This window comes from Mugil cephalus, chromosome 17, assembly GCF_022458985.1.
Source record: "Mugil cephalus isolate CIBA_MC_2020 chromosome 17, CIBA_Mcephalus_1.1, whole genome shotgun sequence".
Lineage (NCBI taxonomy): Eukaryota > Metazoa > Chordata > Actinopteri > Mugiliformes > Mugilidae > Mugil > Mugil cephalus.
In genome coordinates this window covers 18,176,179-18,197,064 of record NC_061786.1, presented here as the reverse complement: position 1 = coordinate 18,197,064, position 20,886 = coordinate 18,176,179, and the positions used below count along the sequence as shown (strand labels likewise).

At 41.2% G+C, this 20,886-nt stretch overlaps 1 protein-coding gene and 1 non-coding gene across 7 annotated transcripts; one reads left to right on the top strand and one right to left on the bottom strand.

The window, feature by feature from the left end:
* The first annotated feature begins 740 nt into the window (after positions 1-740).
* On the top strand, positions 741-20,183 carry LOC125023130 (otoferlin-like). Of its 6 annotated transcripts, XM_047610160.1 has the most exons (45): positions 741-814; positions 1,892-2,059; positions 2,436-2,528; positions 4,328-4,408; positions 6,304-6,374; positions 6,667-6,784; positions 6,883-6,937; positions 7,022-7,153; positions 7,238-7,300; positions 7,390-7,474; positions 7,551-7,710; positions 7,799-7,985; positions 8,065-8,251; positions 8,341-8,564; positions 8,872-8,980; positions 9,129-9,306; positions 9,387-9,507; positions 9,600-9,700; positions 9,785-9,875; positions 9,966-10,082; positions 10,164-10,316; positions 10,404-10,593; positions 10,706-10,830; positions 11,241-11,375; positions 12,147-12,308; positions 12,395-12,514; positions 12,599-12,760; positions 12,847-13,009; positions 13,250-13,323; positions 13,478-13,504; positions 13,604-13,732; positions 13,824-13,896; positions 14,530-14,642; positions 14,737-14,874; positions 14,959-15,090; positions 15,172-15,299; positions 15,388-15,558; positions 15,652-15,812; positions 15,940-16,082; positions 16,180-16,268; positions 16,386-16,484; positions 16,615-16,856; positions 16,971-17,149; positions 17,420-17,520; positions 17,991-18,785. In XM_047610160.1, the coding sequence occupies exons 5-45, from the start codon at positions 6,329-6,331 to the stop codon at positions 18,169-18,171; spliced, it is 5,364 nt and encodes a 1,787-aa protein (XP_047466116.1). In that variant the 5' UTR covers positions 741-814; positions 1,892-2,059; positions 2,436-2,528; positions 4,328-4,408; positions 6,304-6,328; the 3' UTR covers positions 18,172-18,785. The 6 variants fall into 6 exon arrangements, with proteins under 6 accessions (XP_047466116.1, XP_047466117.1, XP_047466115.1 ...); XM_047610161.1 differs by lacking the exons at positions 741-814; positions 1,892-2,059; positions 2,436-2,528 and adding an exon at positions 4,105-4,123; XM_047610159.1 differs by lacking the exons at positions 741-814; positions 1,892-2,059; positions 2,436-2,528; positions 17,991-18,785 and adding an exon at positions 19,622-20,183 and having other exon boundaries at positions 4,181-4,408.
* Positions 20,184-20,559: 376 nt separating this feature from the next.
* Positions 20,560-20,632, bottom strand: trnaa-agc. The gene has a single exon. It is a non-coding gene; the product is annotated as a tRNA-Ala (tRNA).
* Positions 20,633-20,886: the final 254 nt, after the last annotated feature.

Genomic DNA, 20,886 nt, shown 5'->3' with positions numbered 1-20,886 from the left:
GTCCTCATGAATAATTACCATGACAACAGTGATATAATAGCCAGTGACATACATTGCTTTGCACGTTAATGCATTGTGATAAAGTTAGTGTCATTTATTCATGACGGAGAAATTATTATTTCACCCATGGTATGTTCTTAATGAATGAAATGGTCTGACCACTAGATGGAGGCCTTTCTTTACAGAGAAAATGTCAGTCAACCCTCCTCTAAATGATTCAGATACATTCAGATAAGTTGTTCCTCTCCTACTAATTTATTCGACTGATGTCAACGACTTGAATTTGTACCAAATATTGACTAAAGTCTGAGGCAATTTTCCTCACAAACCCAAGCCAAGTTTCGACAGAATTTTTTAACAACTTGCAGAAAACTAAATCTTATCTTAACCGTCGTTACGGATTTAATAACTTTCCATGATAGTAAGAAGGGGCCCTAAACATCCTATAATAAACATGGCAGTGTCACCAATTCACCAACCTAAATGATCAGTAATTTATTTCCATAAACTCATTGCATAATTTCCATAACTCAATGCACAATATTAGCTTTAGATTCTGAAATATAAATATTTCCTATTTTCCACAAATGTTGTAATTTTTTTTAGCTCCCAGAAATGTATGAATTCATTATTTTTCAGACATTTTGTAAATTAAACAATAATTAATTTAAGATATTGGTGAAACGTAGCAGTCTGTTGGTTCAATTAAATGTTTTCAAACTATCAGTCACACCTGGAAAGCTGAGGACAGGGTGTGAACGACACTGACGATAAATTAGCTTGTTCCAATTAGCCACAAAAGCACTACATTGTGGTAGGTAGCATTGTTGATAGCTTCTTTTCCTTCATGCTAATGAATCCACAGCTCGACTTACTGTTAGTTAATATTTTTCTTCTGGTAAAGTTCACGTTATTTTGGGGCCAAGTGAAACTTTTTCGCATTGGTCATTAAATCGGAATAGTTATCGCTAACTGTCAAACAGGATGCTAGCGCTGTAGCATTAGCATTAGCATTAGCTGAACCCAGAGAAGGTTAGCTGACTGGCCGATAGCCGGCTAACACTGTAGCATTAGCGCTTTATTTAGCTAATGTTAGATAAGGTGTTTTTAATTGGGTGACAGCACTTTTTTGAGTGGGTCGAGGGTGAAGTGTGTTTGAAGATAATGTATAAGTATATTAATCTAATACAGGACAAATTCATTTAAACTAAATTCGCGCATTTGTGGAAGGGTGAGTTCATGTTTAAGGCTATATCGTTATATGTTAATAGTTAGAGCTAACTGGAAGATAAGTAGCTAATGCTTTAGCATTAGACCAACTTAGAGAAGGTTAGCTAAAACACCAGAAAAGACTACTAATGGATAAAGTGTGCTACTAAATGTAAGGAGTTACAGCTTAGAAGAGTTAGCTAAACGTAGAAATGGTTAGCTAAAGCTATTCTGTCACTAGATCTTGTCCAGATGTTGAAGTGCCGTGGTGCAGCTGGCATCGTACATCCGTAGGTTAGCACGCTCTTTATGGTAAAGGTTTCAAGTTGCAGTTTGTTGACTAGTGGGCTGGAGCTGATGGAGTTGAATGCCAAGCTAAGTCAACAAAGAGCATCTCAGTGTATGTTTGGGGGCTTTCAATGTGGCTGAGAGCAGGGTGGAGGGCTACGGAGATGACGTCGTCTGTTGATCTGTTGGACCTGTAGGCAAACTGATGTTGGTCAAAGTCAGTCATGACACCACAACAGGTCCTTTTCTGCTTACTTAGACGGACATTGTTTTTTACTATAATTGCTGGAAGCTGTCCTTAGCCATGTTTATCAGGAGTTTGTGAATAGGCCCTCACATGATAAGGCACTCGACATTCATTAATCCATTCTGAGTGATTATTTTTACATTTTAGGGGTCACTTGAGGTCAGACCGCCTGGGCTCTACGTGCTCGGTGACCAGTACAACGCACCGCCTTCTCGACAACACCAACAACAATGTCCTGTGGCTGTGTTTCGCCGGCGAGGCTTGCCAAACTCCTGGTCTGAAATGTGCCATAATGATACACTACACCACAGTCAGGTGGTTTGCCCACAGAGTCACTGGAGCACAAATAAGATGTTGATAACCAGTCTACAACCAACAGCCAAAAAAAAAAAAAAAAAAAAAGAAAGGCCTCTGGACACTGGACCTCGATGGGATAAGATTGCACGGTATCAAGTCATTCTGTGGTTCACCCTAGACGACATTGTCAAAGGTGTCAGTTGAAGGACTTGGTTGCCTGCTCATGCATATTCATAAGTGTTACCTAAATATATAATTCGAATAATAACTTTTTTAATTGCTTAGACATTGGATGTTTTAAACTGTTTGAACTCTACCGAGAGACTATAATATACAGTAAATGAGTATTATGCATAGTTGTTCGGGTAATATCTTTTGTTCTCTATCAAACCAGAAAAGTCAACTGACACTGCGCAGTGGTTTTGCGGGCGATGTTTACTTCAGTGTTTAAAGTTGAGTTTGATGACAGCACCCATCAGAGATTGAGGTCAGTATATTAGGCTACAGGGGTAACTGGTAACTTTGCACGATTGGTGACACACTTACAGGCTATCACGGAGGAAGAAGGAGATCTCCTCAACCCCTCTTAGTCGGTACTGAATCATGTAATTAACAGCAGAATCCCTCAACACAGCGGCCAGGTCAATGTCACCGAGACTGTCACACGCTTCCAGCCGAACCTGCAGGAAAAGGACGTTTCTGTAACAGCTCTTGGTAAAACTATAGTAAACAGATGCATAATGTTAATGTTTTGTTTCAGACACATTTATTAAGTGTTAGTTTTTATATCTGTTAATGTGCAGTAGTCTGATTTCATTTCCTTAAGCGGGTAAAACATAATGTAATGTTCCCTATGTGATAACAGTGATGTTTCTCCCTTATTCTTCCCTAAACAAAAATCCATTTCTTTGTTGTGAACGGCGATACCTTCACATAATGAGGATGCCGCATGCAACACTGACTGGCTGGCTTAAATAATTCAGAGCCTTGTTTCATCGGATACCGGCAACTTTAGACTTTGACGTATGGCTTACTGACTGACTGTATGTGTAATTGATGAGAAGATGAGTTGTTCTTCAGTATTCAATAGAAGCTGCATTGAATAGAAGTTGCTAAAGCATGCCACAGCAAAATAACATGACATAGTCTATGCTTTTTTTTTTTTTTTTCAGTTTGTGAAGAGTCACATTGCAAACAGGATTCCCTTCTTTTCAGCCAAATGTCCTTATTCATACAAAATGAATTGCTCTTGCCTGACTGAAGATTTTGTAAGTTTTGTAAAGGCTCAAGCTTGAATTAATCAGGAGCAGGAGGCATCACAAACCAGATTCGTCACTATTTGGTGTTTCCGCCACAAAAGGGGACTTTGTCTGCACAGAGAGTTTGGAGCAGCAAACCTATTAATGATTAAAAGGAAGCATTCTTCCAACTAGGCTGGGTTGCAACTCTATCACATGTGACGCGGCGATATATTGATTACCCCACATGTTTGAACGTTTTCCAATAGTTTGGTTTTGACACTACCTCTGCTTATAGTAAATGTCTGAAAAAGTCTGAGTCTTTATCAGTGATAGAGGAGGTTTTGATTTGTTTCTTTTTTTTCCTTTTCTTTTTTTACGTTGATACATCTGAGATTAAATAAATGCAACATTTATTCTTATGTTTATGTTCATTCCATTAGTTATGATGAGGCTTTTTGAGCAGAATGCGTAATAATCATACTTTAAGTCCTTTAATGTATCCTACAGTCAGGAATGAATGAAATAGAACAATCAGATCAATTTGAAGGCCCAAATTTACAAGTTTGATATAAATGTTTATTGTAGTCAAATCTTTAAAATGTAATATACTGTGCAGAATATTACTAATTGCATATGTCTGTGTTTTGTATCCCACAGTGAGGAATGAGATACAACAGTCAGATCAATTTGAAGGCCCAAGTAATACAAGTAGTACAAGTTTGGTTAAAACGTCTATTGTAATAAAATCTTTTAAAATGTAATGTAAAATGTACATGCTAATTGTATATGTCTGTGCTTTGTAGCATCCAGGGCCTTTGTGGATTGGTAGACTCTGCTCACGGTGACGTCTCTCAGCAGTCCCTAGTTATACCTACCAGTCTCGGGTTCAACACTCATGCACTATTCATCGGTGTATCACATCACTCCTGCCCAACTTCAGAGTTGGACAAACCCAATTCTTTTCTGTGCAACTTTGCTTTGTAGCCTTATTCTTGGTGCTGTGTAAATGTCTAAAATGTTCATGTAGCATTTCTTGCATTTGCAGTCGAAGACAGAGACGTTCAGGGGGAGAAACCTCTTGGAGCGGCTCTGAGGAAGGAGACAAGAGAATCCTTTTTCTTGCATGGTATGTATGAGATTATTTTAATTCCGCAGAAGCTACGTGTTGAGTGAAGATCAGATGTAACAAGCAAACTCTGACTTCTAGGCCTCAGTGTTTTGCAGTAAATGCAAATGACTTCTTTTCTATTAGTATGGACTTTCTGATGACTAATATCTGGTCTTTAAAGTTTATTTTGTGTGAATGCTGTAGAAATATGCATTCTTGGTCGCTTGCCTTTTTGTCATCATAAGCTTCCTGGACTTCTGTGCATTGTGTGGCTCATAAACATATTTCACTATTTTCTGACCTTTTTGTTTAGTCTTAAGCTTTATGCAATATTTAAAATGAATAGTTGTGTTGTGCTTCATTTGATGATGATTACAGACCAATGCGAAAATGACTAGAAACTGTGCAAGGCTGTAGCCATTTACGAAGGTCTTTTTTACACCGTTTTTAATATAATCAGCTCATTCAATCATGTTAAAAGAAAAAAAAACACTGTGCTGTTGTGGAGCACACATTAGATGAATTATTGCATATTAATTATTTTAAGTGTATAATTTTTCACAGTGCATGTGAAATGGATCCTCTTTAATTGATGTATTAAGGTCAGCGGATTTAAATAATTGAAAGGGCCTTTTAAAGGCTAAAGCTGGGTGTGGTAGCACACTGACACCACTCTTAAAATGACAGCTTAAAGGTGCTCCGTATGTTCCCTGTGATGACTCTTCTCCTGCTTCTCCAGTCATATGATCTGGGATTGAATAAATACCCAAATCTTATGACTTGAGTGTTTTAAATGCTTTTAATAATTTAGGGATTTTCCACTTGAGCGCAATTAGCTGTCGGCCTTCTTCTGTCTACATCCCATTGGAGTGTAACGTCATGGTTTAGTGGCTTTGCACTTTCTGTTTTTGAGCTACAGGTTTTTTATGACTGTTGAGATGGAAGAGAAGGGGTTCAGGCTGCAAAACATGCACATAAAATGGATTAACAGGCATAAAACTTTTGTTAACCCGTTCAAAAAAAACTTCAGCTCAAAACAGCCACTAACTTTGACTGCTGTAAAAATGTATCAGATAAACATTTGTTTTGCTTAAATCTGTTAATCAGCCTCCATACTGATCAAAACTACTAATTATTCAAAGAAAATATTGAAAATTTTAACCATTTAAATGCCAAAAAAAAGTCACAGATATGGGGAAAAATACACACAAAATGAAACAAAACTTTTTATACAACAGGCCTATGCAATGGGCAGATGGTGAGATTTGGTAATCAACAGTATCAAATTAAAAAATTTAACACACGAACAGGGAAATCAAATTTAAATACATTGTATTTAATTTAATTCTGTGATCAAAAATGTAGTTATAATGGGAGTCAATGGGACAAAAACAGCATGTGATTTTATGAAAAGTTTAAATGAAAATGCGATGCTGCACAAAAAGTAAATATGCATAAAAGTCAATTATGCTTCCAAGACTGTCCAAGACTGTGATAACAAAAAACATCTCCTGTTATTTTTTATCTTGAAAATAAGTCATTTTGTGTGTCTTTTTTGATCAATACCTAGGTAAGCAAAAAAAAAATATTTTTTTTTTCACAGCAGTCAGAGTTAGTGGCAGCATCGAACGCTACAAAAGGAAGTTTTTTTGCCCCCAGTGTATTATTGACCTATTGAAAATGTTGAAATCATATTTTCAAACTTTATGTAAAATTAAGGGCCCTCACCAAAAATCAGTGGAAGTTATAAGGGAAAAGAAACTACTCACGGTTGTTTTTGCCACCAACACTAGAGGAAGGTTAACTAAGTTTTTGAAAGTAGATGGTAAAATTCACTACATATCACCAATGTTTATTCTTTCATTTCTTCTATTGTCTATAAAATATTAAATCCCTTTAAATGTCCTTCACAGAGAGCACAAAGAATTTCTTTGAACCATGAAGCGCAGTAAGAACCGTGGACACAAGGAGGACAGGAATGGAGGTAACAGCCAAGATGGAGGATTGGGTCACAGAAGAAACGAAATCCTGTCCGACATTACACAACTCAGCAGCTTCTTTCTGATTTTGTTGTCTTGTGTAATAGTTTTTAAAACAATCTTAGCAGTAGACTAAAAGGCACAGCACTGTGTCTGTTTTTAAATGTAACGTGTTGCCATGTTTATATTTCAGATTTTCCCACACAGCACACTGTGCTTTGGTAGACGTGATGATCCTAGCATGTGCTAATATCTTAGAACAAGTTTTTCTTATTGCGTATTTCCCATGATGCCCAGATGAGCCGGCTATTTTGGAGACAGAGAACCTCGGCATGTTCACGGGAGGAGGCCCCGACCCTGACACCATCTCCCTGGCCTCAGTCACAGCCGTCACCACCAATGTGTCTAATAAGAGGCAAGCTTGGCTCTAATGTCCGCCCTTAATACGGTTATAATATCAAATAAATGTGTATTTATCTGAAGATTTACGCTAACGTATGGTACTTTGTGCAGATCAAAGCCAGACATCAAGATGGAGCCCAGCTCTGGAAGACCAGTGGATTATCAAGTAAGGGAAAGTCATGTTGAATGTGGCTCAATTGGTCCGTTATCAGTTAATCAATCAGCCAGTCACTCGATGCTTTAATTTCAGGTGAGTGTGACAGTGATTGAGGCCAGACAGCTGGTGGGACTGAACATGGACCCGATGGTCTGCGTGGAGATCGGAGACGATAAAAAGTACACCTCAATGAAAGAGTCGACCAACTGCCCATACTACAATGAAGTGAGTCAGTCATTACAACATGTTGTATCTATTGTAATTATACTATATATTGTATTTATAACAATACTCTTTTTTCTTTTCCAGTATTTTGTGTTTGACTTCCACGTCCCTCCTGATGTTATGTTTGACAAAATCCTGAAGTTGTCTGTAAGTTGTTTTTTTTTTTACAAATACTTCTTCGCTTTCACTTCTTTGTATGTAATGTTTTATAATATTTCCATTAACTTTACATTTAGGTGATCCACTCCAAAAATCTACTGCGCAGTGGGACACTGGTTGGAACTTTCAAACTAGACGTGGGCACGATCTATTCCCAGCCAGGTAAACAGGCATCGGAAATTTTTTTTTTATTGTTTATCAATGATGCCGACATGTAAATGAATTTCTTGTCTTGCAGAGCATCAGTTTTATCACAAATGGGCTCTGTTGTCCGACCCCGACGACATCACGGCCGGATGCAAAGGCTACGTTAAATGCGACGTTGCCGTCGTGGCTAAAGGCGACACTATAAAAACTCCACACAAAGCCAATGAGTCTGACGAGGACGACATAGATGGGTAGATAAAAGTTTAGTTTTTAAACAGCTGCAACTGTTTAATCTGTCAGTTCTGTTACGTTTAACTGTTAAAACCGATTCTGTTTCAGCAACCTCTTGCTACCAGAGGGCGTGCCTGCAGAGCGGCAGTGGGCACGTTACTACCTGAAGATCTACAGAGCCGAGGGACTCCCCAGAATGAACACCAGCATCATGGCCAACGTCAAAAAGGCCTTCATTGGAGAAAACAAGGACCTGGTCGATCCGTACGTCCAAGTGCAGTTCGCTGGGCAGAAGGTGAGCGCTAACAAAGGTGAAAAACGCTCAGAATACGCTCAAAATATTCATGAAACTGTAACGTGTGATTGGATTTCAGGGCAAGACGTCAGTCCAGAAGAGCTGCTACGAGCCCATCTGGAACGAGCAGATCGTTTTCACTGAGATGTTTCCACCGCTGTGCAAACGCATGAAGATCCAGCTCCGCGACTCTGACAAAGTGAACGATGTTGCATTGGGAACACACTTCTTAGACCTACGGAACATTTCCAACGATGGAGACAAAGGTGATCTAAAGAAATATCTCCATCTCTACATTTCAGGTCATATTTTATGAATTATAACACTCAGATCATTTGCATTGTTTGCTCCTCAGGCTTCCTCCCCACACTGGGACCAGCCTGGGTGAACATGTACGGCTCCACTCGCACCTACACCCTGATGGACGAGTACCAGGAGTTGAACGAAGGGCTCGGAGAGGGGGTGTCCTTCAGGGCCCGCCTCCTCATCAGCCTGGGTGTGGAGATCCTGGACACCTCCTCGCCCGAAATCACCAGCTCCACAGAGGTGCAGCTGGAGGGAGTGCCCAACATCTCCGAGGTGGGTCTCTCACACAGTTAGATGGGCAGCCACGCAACAGGGAGCTCCTGCTGACAGGTCATTGTGTAGTGGTTACTGTGAATTATTAATAGTTTTTATTTAGCCCACCTGGTGAATTATTGATGGCCGCTTGAATTAATGCGGCTTCTCTCTGTCGGTGGACAGTGTAAGTCACACTGAGGAGTCAGCAGGGACCCCCTCATGACATGATATCAAAGTGATACCTCTCAATATTAATGAATTAAAAGAGTTTTGTTCACGATGAAAAGAAGAGCAAATGTTCTGGTTCTGTTTTGTTTGTTAACAGACCGCCACTGGAAAGGTTGAGGAGTTTTTCCTCTTTGGGTCTTTCCTGGAGGCCACAATGGTTGACAGAAAGATTGGTGACAAGCCAATCAGCTTCGAGGTCACTATAGGTAATTACTTTTATGTCATTTTGAATTTAGTGACAAATAAAAACATAAAAGTGACACATTTTCATCATTATAGTGTACCTGATATTCAAACCTTGCGATGCCACTCGTCACACCTCGTGTGAGTGACTGTATTATTAACCCGTACCAGGTTACTACGGAAACGAGATCGATGGAGCCATCAAGCCCAGATCGAAGGGGAAGAAGGGCGATGGCGATGAAGAGGAAACTGAACTGATACACAACTCCAGCGAGGAGGAGCTGGACGACGACGGAGACCTCACTTCAGTGGCAACCACTCCACCCATGAAACCTGTCATCACAGACCGGTCAGAGCGCATAAACCGTTAGACCGACAGCCACCTTTTTGTAGTTTTAGAGAAATTCTAATTCTCATTTAAATCCACAGGAACTACTTTCATCTTCCATATTTCGAGAGGAAGCCGTGCATCTTCATCAAGAGTTGGTGGCAGGATCAGAGGAGGAGGCTGTACAACGCCAACATTATCGACAACATTGCTGACAAACTGGCAAGACAGATGATCTGTCATATTAGTTTGAGTGAATACAAAAAAAAACTATAACAAATGCTGATGTTATGATGTTCAATTGCTTTTTACAGGAGGACGGACTCAACGATGTGCAAGAGATCATCAAGACGGAGAAGACTTACCCTGAGCGCAGGCTTAGAGGCGTCCTCGAGGAACTCAGCCAAGGATGCAGGTCTGTGCTCACAAAATAAGTTTGAACCTCAAGTCTGATTTATAAGCTTAAATATTTAACCTGACCGAGCTCTGGTTCTTTCAGTCAGTTCCTCTCGCTGGCAAACCAGGACCAGAACCAGTCGGGCAGGACCAAACTCGACAGGGAGAGACTGAAGCTGTGCATGTCAGAAGTGGTATGTTCGTTTCAGTTTATTATTCCTTCAGTTTGCTGATTGTAAATATTTGCTGTCTTTGCTAAAAGCTGCGCCTGTTTCTTGGTTTAGGAGGCCATAGGTCAGCAAGCGAAGGCCATGAGGTCTCAGGTGAAAAAAAGCACAGTGAGAGATAAACTCAAGCTGTCCCAGAACTTCCTGACAAAGCTGCGCTTCCTGGCCGACGAGGTAAGATCTACAACACGTGTGTCTGAAATGCAGCGGGGAGCAAAAATATGTTCCGTATGAACGGTCCTTTTCTTTTTGCAGCCTCAACACAGCGTTCCTGATGTTTTCATATGGATGATAAGCAACGGCAAGCGTATCGCTTATGCTCGTGTCCCTTCCAAAGACATCCTCTTCTCCGGTATAGATGAAGAGAGGGGAAAGGACTGCGGCAAAGTCAAGACCATCTTCCTCAGGGTGAGTTTACACAGAATATACGGCCGATATCACACACACATCAAATTCCTTCCATCATCAACTATGTCCTGCTGTCTTCTTTCAAAGATTCCTGGTAAGAAAGGTTTTGGACCTGCCGGCTGGACGGTTCAGTCCAAGTTAGAGATTTATCTGTGGCTGGGTCTGACCAAGCAACGCAAAGACTACCTGAGCGGTCTGCCCAATGGGTTTGAAGAAAACAAGCTGTCGAAGGGACCTGGGCTGCCCGCCTCGCCTCCCATCAGCCTCACCTACATGAGTAAGAGTCACCCTGTTAAATATTTCTTATGTGCATTCCTTCAAACACAAGAGCATTCTTACAAAATGTGGTGCCATATGAAGATAACTCTGGTTTCTGTTTATTTGTGAAGTGAAACAGATCTTCCAGCTGAGAGTCCACATGTACCAGGCTCGTAGTCTGTTTGCTGCAGACAGCACAGGTCTGTCCGATCCATTCGCAAGAGTCTTCTTCTCCACACAGAGCCAAGTCACTGAGGTGAGCATGCTCAGAAGGTCTTTTAGTTGCTAACTAAAAGATGCAAAAACCCATATTTATGCTAATGTTGTGCAATAACTCATGTTCACTTCATATACTTGTACAGATTTCCTTATATATTTACTGGACTCTGGAGTCACCATGTGCAATAATTTCCCGCTGTGCAATACCCTCATATTCATATACATTTTTCTTTATATTTTCTACATTGATGTGTTTATTCTTATTCTAATTACCTACTTATTCTTACATATTCTTATTGCCTACATTGCTCTTTGTTCTGAACACTGGTAAACTTTGAGTAGGAGCTGCAAGAAGCGACAAAGAGTAATTTTCCGTGGGGGCTAATGAAGTAATTCTGACTCTGATTCACCATGTGGGTTGTTGCTACATATTTTATTTTCTTGCAGGTTCTGGCTGAGACTCTCTGTCCTACATGGGACCAGCTGCTGGTTTTCGAGAACGTGGAGTTGTTTGGAGAAGCCTGCGAGCTGAGAGACGACCCTCCCATCATCGTCATCGAACTCTATGATCAGGACACAGTGGTGAGGGTTGCTCTGAAATAGAGACGCCGCTCTGTTTTTTCATTCGTGATAATGTGAGCAAAAAACTTAAATCTTCATGCAGCTCGAATTGGGCTCCTGTGTCTCTTAATCGACCTCATCATTTATATTTGTCTCTGACTTAAAATGTTTATCAACAACGTGAATTTACATGTGAAAGAACGTGTGTTGCTGACTCCCAATTTTATATCTGCTCCTGACAAACACCATTGTTTTGGATGACCGTTTGGATAAGTAGAGTGTGGAATGGTTTGACGTACCGTAGTAGAACTGTAACGTGTGCAGAGTAGATTGTATTGAAAGGCATGCAAGAGGAATAAGATGCGTCCATAAGGACCCACGGGACGCTCCTCCTTGATCAGCTTATTCCTGTTGCATCCCTTTAAGTGTAAACGTTGTGTTTTTTTTTTTGTATGTGGCCGACAGGAATTTTTGGACTCTTCATAACCACTGACTGCAAGATATGTAAACATGTGTCTGTTTTGCAGTTCACTGGTTATCTTAGGGATCTTGCTTTTGTTTATTGTAATTTATTTTTCTCTATGATCTTTTCAGTGCTCTTTACTTATAGTCTGTCTGGAAACATGTGCGTTTCAAGCCATGTTTCTTCCTGCTTATACTGAGAAAATAATGATTAAACCACAATCAGCCTTCTTCATGTATTAAAGCCATGTTGATTTAATGTAATAATATAATGGATGTGGACCAAAGTTAGAGCTTTCGCATGTCTCACTGCGTGTCTTGTGCCTCCAGGGTAAAGCCGACTTCATGGGCAGAACCTTCGCGAAGCCCGTGGTCAAGATGGCGGATGAGCACTACGGCCCCCCACGCTTCCCCCCCCAGCTGGAATACTACCAGATCTATCGTGGGAACTGTACAGCTGGAGAAATGCTGGCTGCCTTTGAACTGCTGCAGGTCAGTTTTTATCATATTTTCTCACCCACTTTGGAGATTCCATCACTACTACAGATGTTTTATATGTCTTTTTGATTGTGTGTCAGATTGGCCCCAATGGGAAAGCTGACCTTCCTCCCATAGACGGTCCAACAGATATGGAACGTGGCCCCATCATGCCCGTGCCACTGGGGATCAGACCGGTGCTCAGCAAGTACAGGATTGAGGTGAGGACTTTGACGTGAAAAGGAAAGTGTTTTTTCAGTTAAAAAAAAATAAATAAATAAAAGTAAAACATCTCTTTCCTTTAGGTTTTGTTCTGGGGCTTGAGGGACCTGAAGAGGGTGAATCTGGCCCAGGTGGATCGTCCTCGTGTGGACGTCGAATGTGCCGGCAAAGGAGTTCAGTCCGCTGTCATCCCCAACTACAGGAAAAACCCCAACTTCAGCACTCTTGTCAAGTGGTTTGAAGTGGTACAGTATTTCATACCATCACCTGTTTAAAAGTAAACTTATTGGATGCACGTCACAGGAGCTAAATGTGAATATTTGTGTTTCAGGATCTGCCCGAGAACGAGCTGCTTCACCCTCCTCTGAACATTCGAGTGGTGGACTGCAGAGCTTTTGGTCGCTACACTCTGGTCGGCTCGAACGCCGTCACCAGCCTGCGCAAGTTCATCTACAGAGGAGCAGACAAGCAGGCCAACAACTGGACCGCTACAGGTGTGAACTCAAAGACTTTAACATTATCTTAACTTAGAAACAGTGGTGCACCGTCAGGAAGGCAAACCAAACCTGACCCTAATCCTAACCCTTCTATTGATTGATTGATTTCCCTGGTTTGGACCGACGGGACGGCACATACGTCTTTTCCTGTGAAACCCCAGACCGTAGGATTGCCTCTGGGCTGCCTCAGGAAGAACAAACCGTTGATGTTCACGTGATCATCTGTTTATCTTTCAGAGGAGATCATTGTCGTTAGCATGGAAACTGAGCCTACCTTTAAGAAGATGGAGACCGTGGTCAAACTAGAGTCTGTGAGTTTCACTTTTTAAAGCTGTTGAGCTTAGAATACCCGTGCATGTTCTTTCTAGTTTGGTGGGTCTTTACCTTTGCTGCAGTTTTAAATGAAGAACTGTTGCAACTGTGCATAAGAATATAATGATTTTCCAATCTGTTTTTCCTCTGTAGTGCTCTGACGCTGTGGTCAAAGTTGAGGTAATCTGAATACTTTACAGTTTATTTAAATCAAATTGAAAGATGTCAGATTGTGTCTCAAAGCCTCACAGATGAGATCTGTTCCGCTTGTATTTAAAGGATGATGACAACGACAAGGGGAAGAAGAAGAAGAGGAAGAAGGGCGACGAGCCTGAAGAGGAGGAACTCGATGAGAGCATGCTCGACTGGTGGTCCAAATATTTTGCCTCCATTGAAACTTTGACAGAGGTGAGTCTTCTTCTTTTGGTGCACTAGTTACTGGTTTAGCTTTATTGTGTTTTAATGAATACAGATGACAAATAATCATCTCCTCCCTCAGGCACTCAAGGCTCAGGAGGCAGCTCTGTCAGATTCAGAGGACAAAGATGACGCGGACATTGCAGACGGTGGAGGTAAAACAAAATAAGATCCAATTTTAGGTTTTCATTAAGATTATATGTGGCTCTGTGTCAGCGTGGAATAGCTACATTTATTCGGCTGTCGTATCTTAGCATCAAAGATAAGCTTGAATCGACATTAGAGAACCACATTATCAACATCTTTTAAGACAAACGTGCATGTTCATCCTTTATGAGCTCACTAACTCTGTTGTCTTCTTCTACAGTGCAGTAGTGAACCTCGTAGCCCGATAAAGGCCTCCATGTAGATGCTGACATGAATCCAAATTTCCATTCGTGGGACAGCCGCTTTTTCACTCCCATACATGCATATTAGCCGTATGCTGACCATGAAAGTTGCCAATAATAATAACATTAAAAAAAGAAAAAACTGTAGCATGCAGTTTTAATGAGCTTCACAAAGCCTGCCTGGAGGATAACCCTTCAAAATACCAAGTATCCCCACTGGACTGTATACTCCAATAGTATGCAATTCAATGGCATGCTTGCTGTATACAGTAAAAGCTGGTTTTGGCAACTTTCATGAGGAATTCATGTCTCGAGTGCTCTGCTCCTTCACCCTTCCTCCCAACCTCCCGTCCCCCCCCCCTCTTCCCTCCTCCGTCCTCGCTGCTAACCTGTACTCAGATATCAAACCCGATGACTCTCCTGTGAAAGGCACCAAGAAAGGCAAAGGGAAAAAGAAGAAGGCGGTGGCCGATCCGTTTGAGAGAAAAAAGCCGAAGCTGGACGAGCTGAAGGTACTGGAAAAGCTTGGCACAAACCACGGCCTTGGAAAAAGAGGGAACTCGTGAAATTTTACGTTGTTTTTTTTTTTTTTTTTTCTCAAACCAGGTGTATCCGAAGGAGCTGGAGAGCAACTTTGACAACTTTGAGGACTGGCTGCACAGTTTCAACCTGTTCAGGGGAAAGGGCGGCGACGACGACGACCAAAATGTGACGGATGAGGACAGGATTGTGGGAAAATTCAAAGTACGACCTTCCTTCTGCATAGAGAGTTTTTAATTACGTATTTTCACGATATATAACTTTGTTTCTTTAACTGTGTCACCGCAGGGCTCGATGTGCATGTACAAAGTGTCGGACGATATGCCCAGAGACATGAGCTTCGACACCAACTTGGGAATGTTTCAGAACATTCCTCACAACGATCCCATCAACGTCCTAGTCCGCATCTACGTCATCAGGGTGAGCTACGTGTGCTGGATGTCTATCTTGCTGTTATAATGTGATGGCTCCTAATACCTGCTAAACACTATTTTCTGCTAGGCGACTGATCTGCATCCTGCAGACATAAATGGGAAAGCTGACCCCTACATTGCAATCAAACTGGGCAAAACAGAGATAAGAGACAAAGAGAACTACATCTCAAAGCAGCTGAACCCTCTGTTTGGCAAGTAAGTGCAGAGGCTTGATACGTGTGTGTGTGAACTCATGAGATTTTACTGTACTGCCCCCAAATCGTGACGATTCTCATGTGATCAGATCTTTCGACGTGGAGGCCACGTTCCCGATGGATTCCACACTAACGGTGTCCATCTATGACTGGGACTTGGTGGGAACTGACGATCTGATTGGAGAAACCAAACTCGACCTGGAGAACCGCTTCTACAGCAAACACAGAGCCACGTGTGGCATCGCCTCTAACTACGCCATGTAAGAAGGGAGAGACTACATGATGAGTCAGGGACCGTTAGTCAAAGAATATTAACAAAATCCATCTTTTTCCGTGCACTTCTTTTTCTGTAGCCATGGTTACAATGTGTGGCGAGACCCGATGAAACCCACACATATCCTGGCTAAGCTCTGCAAGGACGGCAAACTGGACGGGCCTCACTACGGCCCTGGAGGGAGAGTGAAGGTGGAGAACTGTGTCTTCATGGCGCCGACTGAGATAGAGGACGAAAATGGTATTTTATGACCTGTTTTTAAGCCTAATTACTTATTCGCTTGCTTTGTTTGCTTGCTCACTAGCTAAATATCTATGTGGTGATTTAGTCGGATGATAAATCACCGATTTGTGATGATGTTCGTCAGGTTTGAAGAAGCAGACGGATGAACACCTTGCCCTGACTGTGCTGAAGCACTGGGAGGAAATCCCAAAAGTCGGCTGCAAGCTCGTCCCAGAGCACGTGGAGACCAGACCGCTGCTCCACCCCGACAAACCGGGAATCGAGCAAGTGTGTCCAGCGTACTAGTGAAAACGCCTCAAACGGCTTCTGTTGTTTGTTTGTACACTGAAATGCAATGACGTCTCGTGTTCAATTGTGTCCTTAGGGAAGAATTGAGATGTGGGTGGACATGTTCCCCAAGGATATGACTGCACCGGGCCCTGCACTCGACATTTCTCCAAGGAAACCAAAGAAGTACGGGTCAAATCGGCAGTTTAACACACACGAGATAAATTGTCCAGCGACAGCACTGGATAAGAATTTATATTAATGAATGCAAAGGTTTAAACTGTAGTTTTTCCTTGTGTGCAGGTTTGAACTGAGGGTGATCGTTTGGAACACAGATGAAGTCGTCCTAGAGGATGACGATATCTTCACCGGAGAGAAATCAAGCGACATATTTGTGCGAGGGTAGATATGGGCTGTTTTTTTGTATATTTTTTCTTCTGTTTACATGCTAGAACAAAGCACAAAAATAATTAATTAGACTCAAAGGATTTTATAAATCTACAGTACTGCATGCCTCTGTTTCTTGTAACAGCTGGCTGAAGGGGCAGCAGGAGGACAAACAGGACACTGACGTCCACTACCACTCAATCACCGGAGAGGGAAACTTCAACTGGCGCTTCGTCTACCCCTTCGACTATCTCATGGCAGAGGAGAAGATCGTCATCTCCAAAAAGGAGTCCATGTTTGCCTGGGATGAGACCGAGTACAAGATCCCCGCTCGGCTTAATCTGCAAGTGTGGGACGCTGATCATTTCTCTGCAGACGATTTCCTGGGTATCAGCGACTATCGTTTTAATAATTAACTCCATTACTTAGAAGATGTTGTTGCTGTTTCGACATTTCCACGTACTTGCCTCATTTGAAGTTCATTAATAAATGTCTCCACAGGTGCAATTGAGCTGGACCTGAACCGTTTCCCGCGCGGTGCGAAGACGGCCAAGCAGTGCACCATCGAGATGGTGACCAACGAGGCGGAGATGCCCATGGTCTCCATCTTCAAACAGAAGAGGATCAAGGGCTGGTGGCCGTTCGTGGCCAGAAATGAAGAGGATGAGTTTGAGCTCACGGTGGGTCACAGCTTAGAGCGACGTTACGTCCTGGTCATAACCAAAGATAAAGGCTGTTTAACGTCTCATTGTAGCGCGCTAGCATGCTAGCGTGGTGTTAAATGAATGGAGTCATACCTCTAGGGACGTTGAATTTCTTGACAAGCCAATAATAGTCCCTCCCACAGAGCTATGCTGGAAATGAATGCAGTTAAATATTATTAAACTATTTTAAACGGATGCGTCTAAGTTGGTCCATAACGACAAATATGAAATGTTTCTTTGTTTCAGGGAAAAGTGGAAGCAGAGCTGCACCTTCTGACAGGAGAGGAGGCAGAGAAAAGCCCCGTTGGTGAAGGACGAAACGAGCCAGATCCTCTAGAGAAACCCAAGTATGAAGGACGCTTTTCCATCGACACCAATACTAACATCTTAATCCATTTATCTCGGTCACATTTATCCATTTTCTACATGAACCTCCTACACACACACACAAAAGGTGTTTTAAAAGAGTTTATAAACGGTTCTAAAATGTCATAAAATAAATTAAAAACACAACCGTTATTTAATCAAAAATAAAAGCATAAATAATTAGAATAAATTTGCATTAAAAGAAGATAATACGCAGAAATAATTTCACGAATTGAGGACATTTGCACGCATTTACTTCTGCAAAGCTCTGGACTACTTCCTCTTTCTTTAAAGGTAAGATGCTCTTTCTTTCTCTTTAGGTTTCTACCTGTTAGTTTCTCGACATGTCGTTTCCTCGTCTTGTGTCTTTGTTATTGTTCACGTTGCTAAATTTCAGTTCAAACGGCGAACGGAGAATGAGAACTCAACTTGCACATTTCTGTCCTTCCAGCCGTCCCGACACCAGCCTTCTGTGGTTCCTCACTCCCTTCAAAGCCATAAAACACTTGGTCTGCAACCAGTACAAGTGGCTGGCCATCAAGATTTTCACTGCTCTGGTGGTGCTGGCTATGCTGGCTCTTTTCCTCTACAGCATGCCTGGTTACATGGTCAAGAAAATGCTGGGAGTCTGAGGTGTTGCTCAGACACTTCTGCAGAAGGTTCCAGCAGTTTCATAAAAACAAAACAAAAAAAAAACACACTTTCTGTCACTCATCCATCATTTCTATCCACATTTTCTCTACAATTTTAACATTTTAAACTCTTTTTATATGATTTAAATAGGGAATGCGCTGTCAATACATTTATAATCTTCTCAAAGTTACTTTATTGATTAGATTTTATAGACATTTTATTCTTCGGGAAACAAAAAAAAAAGCTCAGTTAATAGACAGTTTATCCACATTTTCAGCTTAAAGTGAAACACTGGATTAATTTTGAACCATTCTGTTTGAAGTTGAAGGTTGGAAGCAGAGTCTTAATTTGTAGCTGTAATATTCACATCAAGTTTAAGTGGAGAGAATGAGCCAGTGAGGAGTCAGACGTCAAAGCAGCATTAGCGACGCTCAGACATGAAACTGGAAGCAGACAAGTATAAAATAGATGTTTAAGAGACGAGAGGTGAGAAACAAAGACTACTTAAATATACGGGAACTTCCTCTTACTAGCTGTGTTGCTTCGTTGGCTTTGGCTTGTTAATTTCTTTTTCTTTTCTTTCTTTTTTTTTTTTTTTTAACAATCCTCACTCCACCAGCCGCCCAGATATCGCTCTCCTCTGGTTCCTCATCCCTTTCAAAGCTGCGAAGCACCTGCTATGTGACCAGTACAGGTGGCTGACCATCAAGATTGTCACGGCCCTCCTGCTGCTGGCCATCCTGGGCCTGTTTCTCTACAGCATGCCTGGATACATGGTCAAGAAGATGCTGGGAGTTTGAAAGAAAGTTTTGTTTTCTTCAAAAAGTGTGGCTTCAGTAATATATATTTATTTACTTTTTTTCAAATTCACAATTTCATAAAATAATCAAAGCATTACAATAGCAGTGCTAATAATACAACTCGAGTGTGTCCATGATTGGTGATTAATGTAGCCTAATGAACGCACATCTCATATAGTTGTGATGTCTTAATACTATAATATAAAATAAATGATTATCAGTTAATTAGATTAGAAGTCATATTGGTTTAAAGCAAAGTAAGGATATTTAGCACAGTTAGCATCGTGTTTGAATTCAGATTTACTTGCTTCTGTTTCAAATCTGTGAATAAACTGACATCTGGACCATTCAGCTGCTTGGTGCTCGTGTCTTTTATTGTTATGTGCGTGTTTGTGTGGAAACTGAAAGGTGAGTGGACGTGTTATTGTTTTCTGTGGCTCAAACTTGTGGTTTTTGTTCCATATGGGAAATCTACTAGAATAAAATTACCCCTAAAAACACTCAAATATGCATACAGCGTTCTTTTAATTATTTCTATAATAAAACATAGCAGTTAAAAGTGCTGATAATCCCTAGAAGTTCACATTTGTCAACTCTCAACTTTACGCTGTTTGTCTAATTCGCTGTTTCTCTCTCTGTGCTCCACCAGCCGCCCGGATATCGCTCTCCTCTGGTTCCTCATCCCTTTCAAAGCTGCGAAGCACCTGATATGTGACCAGTACAGGTGGCTGACCATCAAGATTGTCACGGCCCTCCTGCTGCTGGCCATCCTGGGCCTGTTCCTCTACAACATGCCTGGATACATGGTCAAGAAGATGCTGGGAGCTTGAAGGATCTGTTTGTTTTACACTGTAAAGAAATCGTTTCACCTGTATCTTAGCTTTGTGTTGTTGTTGTTGATTTTGTTGTTTTTCCCATTTGACAAAAGACAGCATCAGGTTTTAGATTATACGTATTATATATGGCTCCACTATACAAAAATAAATAAATAAATAAATAAGGTAAGCATAATCTCAGATTGACATGTAATCATGTAGAGGGGCAAATTTGTTATTTTTTCTTAATGATGATTAGTTTTATTTTTTGCCTCGTTTGGGTTTGTGATTGTTGTGGTTGCCTACGAAAGTTAAGACTACGCTCTTTGTTCTGATGTATTGTGAACTCCTCTGTTTGTGAAGAGCGAACAATAAACGTTTCTAATCTTAACATGATACGGGTGATGTCAAGAATTTGACTCATCACACGTTACTGACAATAAAAATTACGGAAACAATGATAGACCTGTGTTGTGATGTTGCACTAGGTTTGCAGAGAGAGAATGAATTGTGACTATACAAAGATAAAGAGGGGTTGTAGCAATATGACAAACCCTGGTGATGTCAGCTTCCAAAGGATTATTTCACTTAAAGTGGAGATGATAGTGGATGCAACTTGAGTAATAGTATCCAATATCCACAGAGGGGCATAACACAAGGAAACTGTATCGCAATTAGTGTGTATTCTACAAAAAAGGTACAGTTTGCCATTTCCTACTGTCAGTCATTCATGAAGCCACAGCAATAGTTCAGTTTTTAAAAAAGGACATTCTGGAGGATGCGGGCATCGATCCCGCTACCTCTCGCATGCTAAGCGAGCGCTCTACCATTTGAGCTAATCCCCCGTTACAAAAGACAATAAAACTTCAAAGAATCAACCGCCAACCGCTCAAAAGGTCTCAACTACATCGTTGTTGTCGTCGACAGTAATTTTAACAGGTAATTTCTGCTATTTTGCTATTGAATCGTGATTTACACTAACATGTCGACCCACGAAACTTGAATTAAGTGAGTCATAACAGCTTTCCAGCACATTTGTAATACTTTACCTCCATCTGCTGGTCCTCAGAGGAACTAACACTCTCGTCATTACGTGATA

What these genes read in the sequence shown, in the direction of transcription:
- LOC125023130 (XM_047610159.1), top strand. Translation starts at nt 6,329, where the DNA reads ATGAAGCGCAGTAAGAACCGTGGACACAAGGAGGACAGGAATGGAG. An exon ending in TTGTCAAGTGGTTTGAAGTG is followed by an intron (nt 12,761 to 12,846) that starts GTACAGTATTTC and finishes TTTGTGTTTCAG; the next exon opens with GATCTGCCCGAGAACGAGCT. An exon ending in CGAAGCTGGACGAGCTGAAG is followed by an intron (nt 14,643 to 14,736) that starts GTACTGGAAAAG and finishes TTCTCAAACCAG; the next exon opens with GTGTATCCGAAGGAGCTGGA.